Genomic DNA, 10876 nt, shown 5'->3' on the forward strand with positions numbered 1-10876 from the left:
GTTGTCTTCCTTTGTTCCGCATACCCAGTTCCTTGGACTCCTGTCATCAAACCTGGCAGCATTAGTTAGTGACACCAACATCCTTAGGGGCTTTGTTGCCCATTATGTCAGCCACGCACTTTCAATCCTGAATTAAGATAGCGAGACGCTGAGATCTGAGTGGTTTTCAAGTGATACATAAATGCAAATGAAAGATTACAAAGTCGGCAAGTGAGCTCACGCAGACGCTATAAATTTACAAATACTTGCGGATGAAGGGCCAACATTCAAGCCGCTTATTGAAGTCTGATACAAATTTACCGATAAAACCAACAAGGAAAATGCCCTTGTGTACAGGCATGTAAACATGTATTCCACAACATGTGCGCTGCTTAAGACAACATTTCAGAAGGACACTTAACACAACTGTCGATTCTGTGGTCCACAGACATGAAGTGTTAACATTCACTCGGCAACCAGCGTTTACAAATTTGGTGCTACTGCATTACAATAGCTACTGTAGCTTGATGCATTATAGTATTTAGGGAATAATATAATGAATGTAACAGTGTTAAGTCATTAATGCAAACCAATAATAAGATGAATGAAGAGCGCAATGCACATCATTGACCCCGACCAACAGCATAAACAAAATTCGCAATAGTACAATCATTAACATGAAATGCTTTAAACATTTTTAATGCATGATCCCAAACCAAGCCAGTGCACGTCTTCCAAAAGCATACCATGCTCTCTTGTTAGCTAACTTATCAGCAAAAAACAAACTTTTCTACTTTAACTTCTTGCATACCAAACTATCAATGGCAAGCTATGTAGCAATGTTTATTTATTGTAATACTATCTCTTAGACGTGAACCACGGTACTGCATTTCTACTGGCAGTTTTCAAAAGTGACAGTGTTACTGCCTTGTACTACATTGGAACAATTATGTAGGCCTTATTAAGTAAATTACGTAAAACGAAATCCCCAATTCCTCACCTGGAGTTTAAGTATGTTCTAAACAAGGCATACTGATGTAATTGAAGTTGCTGGTTTTCCCCAGAGTCCCTATGCTTCTCCCAATGCCTTCCCTGTGCTCCCAACATTACAAAAATGGCAATGCCATCATGATTAAGTCAAGCGTTCCAGAAACATTCAAAGTTGTTTAGGCTCTTGCCATATAAGAATCTCACACAGTTAGAGATAAGTTTATCATATGGTGCACAACTCATGTCACAAGTCAATTAGCGTGTGCTCCCGTCATGCTCAGGGCCTGATATCTCAGTATCATGCATCTATTTCCCCATTTTGACACACTTCTAGCTTATAAACGATGTTTCGAGCAAAATTGAAAAAAAAAAAACTGTTCTAGACAAGCGTTACCACTTTGTGCATGCACAATGTCACATCACACGTGCTACATGAAAAAACATGAGCTGTAAAATGTTTGCTAAAAAAGGGAACAATCCCCCTAGTTTCTACGTATCGTATAAGACATCACGTCAAAAAACACTGGTTTTATCACCACTTAGCACTAAGAAGTGTCCCCAACTAAAAGCAGGTACTTAAAACAGCGTGACCCTGCTATTGTTCCGCTCCAGTAACCCGTGTCCTTGACAAGCCTAGCAGGTTTACTGTTCCCGCATTGTTCCAAAAAATACTGAGAAATGCCGCCCTGTTCCCCTTTTCACCTCAAAACAAAATAAATGACATCAGACGCGACTGAGTCATAGATACGAAATTATTATCATATTTTGAGACAACCGCAATGACTATGGTTTCCATCTTTGTGAACTCGCTTTTGCCGCAGTTGCACTCACATGGTTGTTCCAGACACACCCGTTTCGTTGTTTTCTCGTAAAAAAGAGCCTCACATTTGGCCAAGGCACAACAAGACAGTTTTGGATCGCTAACATCAGAAGACTGGTCTGGTCCCCACCATGCTTGTTAGCGTTAATCGTTTCAAGGTGGGACCAGCAGGACAGGGATTAGACAGATGACACAAGTCTGGTGCAAGTCATAACTAGCCAATGGTGCTTACTTGGTCAAACTCGACCTTACTAGCTCTATGGATTTGTACGAAACACCTATTGGGCTGTAATAGGCAGAAAAGCTGAAAGCGCTATGTACAATATGGTGGTATTGCTTACTCTTGTTACAATAAGGGCTTACCAGAAGCATTATAAGGCCAAAATGTGCCTTCATATATCTACTAAACAAGCTTCACTGAATGCAAGCATGGACATTTATCAAAGGTGTCGAAGGGGTGTATAAAGGGTGTCGAAAACATCTATAAGCGGTGTACAAAGGGAGTCAAGAACGAGTCTTAAAAAAACTACTCTCGATTAGACAAAAAAATGTGCGCCATTGGAGTAAACATTTCTCCACTAAACCATCCTCCTGAAAGCACTTCGTTTGTCAAATCATAACACCCGTTCTGCTGATTCCTCAAGTGTGCTTTAATTAAGCATGTCACCGAAAGTACAATGACACTACACCGGCCACACGTCATAGGTAAAAATGCCACGCATTCAAGTGGGAAGTTTCCACCAATCGCAACTTGAGAACTCCACACACCTAGAGAATCACGTTCACAGGAGCGGAAGAAAATAATTCGTGGCTAAACGGACAAAAAACAATCACAGCAACCATATCCGAGACTTGACTTCGCCGCAGTCCGTCGGCTCACCAAAGCACTTGGCCAGATTTGTCGACGGGTTGCAGACTTGGAGCGCCGGTTGCTGGTAGCCACCGCCGGACACAAAGATCCCCAGGTCCCCAGGCCGTGGCGTGTCGGCCATCTTGTCATCCCTAGGCTGCTGGTTTTCCCTAGAGTCCCTAGGCTTCTCCCCATGTCCTTCTGAAGTGCCAGCACCGTGCTTCCAAGTGTTCTTGCCGGGTGTGCTCGTGGATGAGACATCCTTGATAAGTTCGAGGTGCTTCACCTGTTTCAGATGATTTTTGTGCAAAAAGAAAAAAAGTAATATAGGATGCATTTAATTAAGAGCTATAACATCAACAATGAGCAGAGCTTAGAGAAATGCTAGTAGTTGTGAAAGGTATATATAAAATCATTTATAAAAAATCTTGCAAATTACAACAAACACCTTTCTGTGATTCAAACCACCAAAGTGCTAGTTAATTACACACTTTTCCTACAGCTCTAAGCGAGCTATGGTATTTATCATGCATAAATGTGTAAGCTATCCCTACTTCCAGCCAGTGCTACTGAAAAAAAAAAAAAGTTTATGGCTAAAATACAATGCATCTCCATACCAATCCTGCTAGCCGTCCTACAACAATGATCACACCGTTAAAGGCACGTTAAATTTCTACCTGCTCAATCAAGCTACCATTTTGAGTCAAGCATTACAACAGTAAGACACAACTTTAATTTCACATTCTTTCTTAAAGGGACCACGCAGACAAAACACAAGTTTGGCTCATTCGAAATATTGCCTCGTTAGAATCATACTGACCTCACTTTTAGCGTAAACTTCGCTCAAATAAGCAACATAAGTAGGAAAAAAGGGAATGGCCATGCAACCCACTAGCTCCTTTCCTGCAGCAGAACCTATGATGTCATATGTGACAGCTCTGAGATTGGCTCAGGCCGGAAAAAGCAAACGCAAATTAGCAGGGCTTATAAGCCTGCCAAACGAGCTATTTGCGCTTACATTTAGGGCACATTCTCTTTATAGCAGTAAGAATGGTGAGGTAAACAGTGGAAGTTACGAAAATACATGTAAACATAGAAGTACTTATGCGTACTGCTGTTGGCACTGCGTGCACTATTTTGTTTTAGCTGCACAGGAGTGCGCTGCTTTGAGGTCGTCTCAGATGACACTGGCCGATTGGCAAAAGCAACGGTTACTTAAGTGACCATATCTGTTGAGCGAACGTAATGTTTCACGAAACGGTTATTTTCTACCTCAGCAAAAACAAGCCAGGTACAAATGCGGTCAAAAACAAAAGCAGAAAATGGCCCACCACGGTGTGGTGGCGCCACCTAGGTTGACAAACAGCAAACAAGACTCCCCAGCACATATGACATCACTGCAGACGTCACGAAAACACACGATTTGGCTGGAGAATCAAAATTTTAACTTAAATTGATTAATTTGTCAGTGAGTAAAGCAATGTTTGCTTCTGGACAAGTGCTGGGGGTACCACAAAACACGAAATCTTTCGTATAAAACAAACTTGTACTTTGTCTGCATGGCCCCTTTAAAGTTTAGCGGCACATCAAAAATGCAGCAACTGTTCTTCTGTTTAGATTTTGACCATTGTAGCATTGGTGACTAAGTACCCAAAAACATTCACGCTCTCAGACTATAGCTTCAAGGGTGGGGAGGGGGGAAAGGTCTTTATCGCAATACAACCCGTACAGTGGCTCTTTTCTTCTTACCTGAGCATCAATCTGAGTGAACTGCCACAGCCAGAGCGGGTTGTAGAGGAACGGCCGGTGGTCGAACCGGTTGTCGTCGGGGCTGTACGACTCGGCATGGTACGACGGCGTGATCACCGTCATCTTGTGACGGTTGATTGAGTAGGTCCGGAAGAAGTGCTTCACCTTCTCGGCGACCTTTCAGGGTTTGAATAGCGCCACATTGTAAACAATACACGCGTCAATAACACCGCTAAAACCTAAATGAAATGCAAGCTTCACTACCATATTTGCAGCATTTCAAAAAAATGTATGCAAGATCTTGCAGGAGAATGGGTGTAGGGATAATGACAATGGCAGCATGTGGTACCCTAGACTGAGAAAACAGCTAAGCTAATGTTGACCCGACCCAAGCAAATGTTAATGAGGTAAAAGTAAACAAAAGCGCCTGCACAAGCAAGGCTTTCAAGTTAAAGATTAAAGTGCTTAGTAAGAGAGTGCCAATATCCGAAACATTCGAATATTGATGCAAATAACACAATATTTGATTTGGCTTCGAACTGAACAACACTATTAAAGAACTATGAAGATTTAGCACCTTCGAACTTTGAAATACAATGGAATCTTGATACAAACCTCAAGAGGAGCAAAAATATTCGTATCACCTGAAAATTTGTATCACCAGAAAACAAACAAACAAAAAAAGTTCTCTGCACATCGAAACGCAGCGCACGCAACAGGCGATGTCAACATGGCGTCAGCTCCTGCCATGAAGGGGTGCAGGTAGCTCCAGCGACTGCTTCTAACCTTTCGTTAAAACACAGCTCAAGGCATAAACTAAATTGCTCATGCGAGAAAGGAGCTGATAATGTGGGTGAAAACTACGCTATAAATTGTCATCCACGCCAGATATCCGCTGCGGGATGGCCCAGCCAGCTGCTGCGAACGTTTCAAAATTTCCGCCATTAGGAGCGTGTCTCCCCATTGGTGCAAGTCGCGAGGCTCCTCCCACTGCCACGTGCAGCAACCAAGGCAGAAGCTGCCGTCAGGGTGCCGGGCCAAATCGTCAATGCGGGCGTAAAAAGAACACGCACCCATCGCCGACGCGTACGGACCATGTGTATGGATCATCAGAATTTTTTTACATTATAAATACAATGCATTTTGGTTGGGGAATTTTGAAAATTTGTATCACAGCGAAATTCGTCTCAACCGAATTTGTATCACCGAGATTCCACTGTACCTCCAAAACTTCAAATATTCTGTCCGTTGTTGAAATATTTTTGAAGTTTGGAAACACAGAAAGAGGAAGCTGTTTCAGCGACTTCGGATGCACAGTATCACGCCTTGTTAAAAATAAAAAAATGCCCCACTGAAACACATGCCAAATATATATTTTGTAACGAGGTACACAATGGATGTGTCATTTTGAGCATTTGTGATCGAACCCCATAAACACGCACTGGCTTAATTAATGCGATAGTGGCGGCAGGCTTTCCCACACTGCACCAGTGATGTGCAGCAAAGGGCAAAAGAAGGGGCTTGCGGAGTGCCCTATTTTCCTCACATTGGGCCAACTCTACCGTGGTGCTTCCCTTTCCGTAACCCACCTGAAATGGCGACCACGTGCCCTGCCACTGGTGAACCAGCTTGCTGAACATCGCGTACGGCCCGCATGCCAGCTGCTTCCTCAGCCGTCCGTACGTGCTCAGTTCCTCGTACGTCATTCCCATGTCGGCCTGCATAGACCATGTTTGGTTCTGTCACTGCTAAACGTTAGTTGATAAAAAGATTAGATTTTTTTACAGCCTTTTACTCTCCCTCGTAATAAACCTGTGACTAAAATGCAAGGCTCGTAACGTTAGGATAGTACTTATTTCCGAAGGACTATTAAATGTGATGCATTTCTATCAATTCAAGACATTAACTTGACAACAAGCTCTAATATAGGCTGCGGAATTACTAATGCCCAAGGTACAGTCTGAAAACTAGATTCCGCCATCCAGGTTTGCCTTAATCAGCCATACGTTAACTACGAATACCTCTGTGCCAAGTGATCTACCTTTCGCTGCTTTCGCAAACGAGAACTCTTTTCCCTAGTGCAATCTCAATATAAAGATCCTCCTTACTAATTTTAAACTAGCACAGGAAATACACAAGGTTTTAAAACTTAAACATCTCACCAGTAAATGACCCTTCCATAATAACTGTCACACCCTCAAACAAATGGCTTGTTGCATGCCTGCAGAGACGTATACCCTTCTTTTGACTTCTCGAAAATTGACGACATGCAAGCCATAAGACTGGAAGACTAAATTCGCACACAAATTGTTGATCGAGCGCAAAAACACACACATGCACACAAAAACAAAAATCTTTGTAAAGCACCAAGCCATTGTCACTGCGACGTGAAACGTTTTTAGGTTCTGCGCTGTTTTGTTATGACACATTGGCCGAAAGAAAACCAGAGCTGCCACTGCCATCGCGAAAGGCTGGGTGAGCAGTCACCTAAGAGTAGTTTATGTCAAAAACTACAGTTAGGCTTACCTCATCAGTCTGCACAGTCTGACCGTTTTTCAGTGGTGTCAACTCCGCTGTCGGCGTAGCCTTGAGAATTCTGAAAGAGTTTGGAGTGCTGTGTGATCAAGTGCACCCCTCTCAAAGAGACAGTGAGATAGAGAGAGAGAGAGAGAGAGAGAGAGAGAGAGAGAGAGAGAGAGAGAGAGAGAGAGAGAGAGAGAGAGAGAGAGAGAGAGAGAGAGAGAGAGAGAGAGAGAGAGAGAGAGAGAACCCAGGTGCGTGGGGCAACATATCAAGGCAGAAGCGACTTACTCGTTTAAAGCTGACAGCTTGAAGGTCTCGCAGGCATACTTCAGAAACCGCTTCAGGTCCACTTTGCTTATGCCCCCTATAGGGTTGATGTCACCGCTTGAGCAGTCGTACTTTGTGAGGTAACCGCGAAGTCTGCACAGCAAAGCGTTGAATAAATGGTTAAAATGCACTCAGTCCACAACCTACAAGGAAACGTTTAATGGTGGCTATATCCTCAACTTGTCACATTTGCATCCTCGAGCTATTTTAAGCTCGAGGATGAAATTTAAGCTTTCTTATGTTCTTTTAAGCAAGTGAAACCCAAGTGAGATCGGACAGAAATATCGCAAGCTGCACTCAGTCCTAAAAGTTTCGAACTGAGCAAGTGAAAAAACAGCATTCATGATAATACTCATAAATGCTGACTACAACACCTACAGCTAAAAATGTAATAAAGAATTCCAGGCATGAATAAAACATCACATCACATCACAAAATCATTTCTTTTTTTCTACTATAAAGCATGGGTTTGTGTTTGGGACACTCTAAGGGCGTTTGTTTTCTGTTTAAATCGAGCTTACTCTTGGGCAATCTTGCAAAAAGGATATGCTTTCTGGTGTATTCTGATTATGAACAACACAGGCACATCTTTGTGCTCAAACACTCTGACCAGCTTCCGGTTTACAGTGAGCACCATTTATCATCTTAAGTTGGCTTTCATGCATTACACAAGTGCTTGCAGTGAAGTATCCTTTATAGGCAGTTTTTTGGAACGGATGGCACAAGGCGGTGGCAGCCTCCCACACACAGCTGTCACTGCAGAAGCAACAGCATCTCCATGGGTTGAAAAAGCCAAATGGGTTGAAAAGGCCAAAACAAAACTCTAATACGATGCGCACTGCATTAGAATTTTTTAAAACACTTTTTTTCCCCAACTGTATGCTCAAGGCATCGACTATTGCTGCAAGGTCACATCGCTGACCATAATTGGGGTGTCAAGATTTCTACTCTACACTCGCGGACTTATTTGAAAAAAAGTAGCCCACTAAGCTGATTTGCAAACCCCCAAAATTAAACTGCACCCGTATAACCGACCCACCTCAATGGACCCGTGGCTAATGCATGCTAACGAGTGCGAAGATGCAGGTTCAATCCTGGCCACGGCAGCCATTTTTCTGACGGCAGCGAAAAATGAAAACGCCCGTGTCAAGATTTTGCCATATTTTGAAGATCCACAGGGGGTTCAAATTAATCTATAGTTCTCAACTACGCTGCACTTCATAGCCCAAGTGCAGCTTTGGCACGTAAAACCTAAAATTAAACTAATCTATAGTCCTCAACTACGCTGCACTTCTATAGTCCATGTGCAGCTTCGGCACGTAAAACCTCAAAAGAAAAAATGTTTGCATACAATCAACAACTGGTCACATAATAAACTATTATTCATATATGCTACGCTGTCACTTTCTTAAAACACTGTTCAGTTTTGCTATTTTTCATGGATCTTCAGAACTACTTTTATCCTTGTGAAGTGTTCAGTACCAGAATATACTGTGTATATGTGCTTCATAAAAGTTTTGTTTAATTACTGCCTCAGCTAACTTTTAAAAATGTTAACGTTAAAGGCGGCCACTTTTCTTTTGGTCTAAGGTAACCATCTGTATTTCTTTATATGCCCTTGTATGCATTTCTTCATATGTATTTCTCCGTCATCTGTATTTCTCTACATGCCTCCATATGCACTTCTTCATATTTATTTCTCCGTATGCCACCATATGTATTCCTCCGTATGCACAATGTGTTGCTTGTGTACAGCAAAGCGAAAAATCGCTGTCGCCATCTCCACCAGATGGCAGCAGCTCCCCTTTATATAAATCCGCAGCCGAAGCCAACATACCCTTCGTCCACATTGCCGGTTGCCAGGACCAAGAGTCCCCCTGGTCGATCCCTGGCCCAGAGAATGAGCTGGGCGAAGAGATAGGCCAAGACCATCCGTAGCCGGGCCTGGACATTCTGCAGGGCCAGGTCTTCCCGCGATCCGCCGCCAAGAACGCGGAACTTGGGGAAGCGACCCGTAAGCGTCGAAAAGATGCTCACCACCGCCGTCACGGCTGCGTCGATCACCACTGTCTGGTGGTAGCTGCAGTGACAAGGAACGTTTTGGGCGGCACATGGTGTTGGATAGTTGGTTTGCTATGTTTACAGTTGTTCAACTAGGCATGTGAAGACAGAGGTACGCAACTATCTGAATATATGACAAAATTACTCTGAAGGAAAATTTGACAGCTTTGCGGTTGAAGAAACATTTGTCTTGGTCCAGAATTTTTTTTTCAACTGCGAAGTTTCTGAGAAAGCTGTATCGCTTTCCTGTGTAGCCGTAAGGCTGCACTGAGGTAGATGCCAAATTTTCCTTCGCAGAAGCTTACTCCACCTTGGGGATTTCCCTTAAATCTGGTCAATTATGACAAAACTACAAATTCTGAAGGAACAACAACAATAATAGCAGTACTAATAAGTTGGCTTCGATGCAAGCTGTGATTTTTCAAACTTCCAGCAGACGCCCATGTTTTTGTTGTTGGCTTTCTTGCATGACACCAAGCTTTAGAAACAACCTTAATTAAAGGGGCCATGCAGACAAAACACGTTTGTTGTTTTATTTGAAAGATTTTGTTTTATAGCGCCCTCAGCGCTTGTCCGGCAGCAAACGATGCCTTGTTCATTGAGAACTTAAACACTTTAAACCAAAATTTCAATTCTCTCTCTAAATCGTGCATTTCGTTACGTCGACAATGACATATCCTGAGCAGGGCCTTAAAACTAAATATAGCCTGGTAACCAGGGCTGTTACCCATATCACAGATGGCCGTTTGGTTATCTTGTTTATTGCCCACTTTCATAGATGGTGCTGCAATACTGCTGAAGTGCCAGCGTTCGAACTTTGCTTCTGGCCGGACTTCTATACCTGCCATATTTTTATTAGGGTTGATACTAATCGTTTCCTAAAACGTAAGCTATGACTCGACAAACATGGTTACGTAAGTTGCCATGCCTCTTATGTCAGCTGGTCAGTGTTGTGTCAGACAACCCAATGCGGTGGACGGCTGTGTTAGGCAGTGTCAGCTGGCAAAGTGCCACACTACAGTCTAATCCCGCTACAACGAAGTCCGCTTCAACGAAATTTCCGCTTCAACGAAATATTTCCAATTCCCCGTCAGCTAGCCATAGAAGTCAATGCAACGAAGTCCTCGCCATAACGAACCATTTGTCTGGCTTGCTTTCGCTTCAACGAAATTTTCGATGAATTGGGCTGGGTTTGAACAATTATTTTACAATAAAATAAGCATAGCGCCAGCTATCTGTAACTTTTTAAACATTCAGGACGCTTAGTTTCACCGAAAACATGCGCGGTGCGCCCACGCCGCCAACCAAAAAAAAAAAAAAAAAAAAAAAAAAAACTCATAGGCGGACGCCATTGTTTGATGGTGATAACAATGTGGCTGGCCGTCTTTACATGAGGCACAGGCCCGGTTCGCCAAGCCGGAGCTACAGCCAATCTGTATCCAATGTGCTCTGCTGCTGGCACGGCGCCGTCATGTATGTGTTGTGACTCGTGAGCAGCTGTCCTTGCCGTTTTCCTTCTACCATTCTTCATAGCCAAGAGCAAAAATCATGTTTGCGTGTTTGGTCTTGAAGCCAAG

The 10876-nt window shown here is 43.1% G+C and overlaps 1 protein-coding gene across 3 annotated transcripts in view; it reads right to left on the reverse strand.

The window, feature by feature from the left end:
* Positions 1 to 275: 275 nt before the first annotated feature.
* Positions 276 to 10876, reverse strand: part of Nadsyn (NAD synthetase) — a 33285-nt gene continuing 22684 nt past the window's right edge. For all 3 annotated transcript variants that reach the window (XM_077674266.1, XM_077674267.1, XM_077674268.1), the window contains exons 14-19: positions 9076 to 9318; positions 7200 to 7331; positions 6915 to 6984; positions 5978 to 6106; positions 4389 to 4565; positions 276 to 2925 (exon numbers count right to left, since the gene is read on the reverse strand). In XM_077674266.1, coding sequence (XP_077530392.1) covers positions 2620 to 2925; positions 4389 to 4565; positions 5978 to 6106; positions 6915 to 6984; positions 7200 to 7331; positions 9076 to 9318 — 1057 coding nt within the window. In that variant the 3' untranslated portion in view covers positions 276 to 2619. The remainder of the gene's footprint in view (positions 2926 to 4388; positions 4566 to 5977; positions 6107 to 6914; positions 6985 to 7199; positions 7332 to 9075; positions 9319 to 10876) is intronic.

This window comes from Haemaphysalis longicornis, unplaced genomic scaffold, assembly GCF_048455015.1.
Source record: "Haemaphysalis longicornis isolate Haplotype H1 unplaced genomic scaffold, Haemaphysalis longicornis Haplotype H1 scaffold_6, whole genome shotgun sequence".
Taxonomy (NCBI): Eukaryota; Metazoa; Arthropoda; class Arachnida; order Ixodida; family Ixodidae; genus Haemaphysalis; species Haemaphysalis longicornis.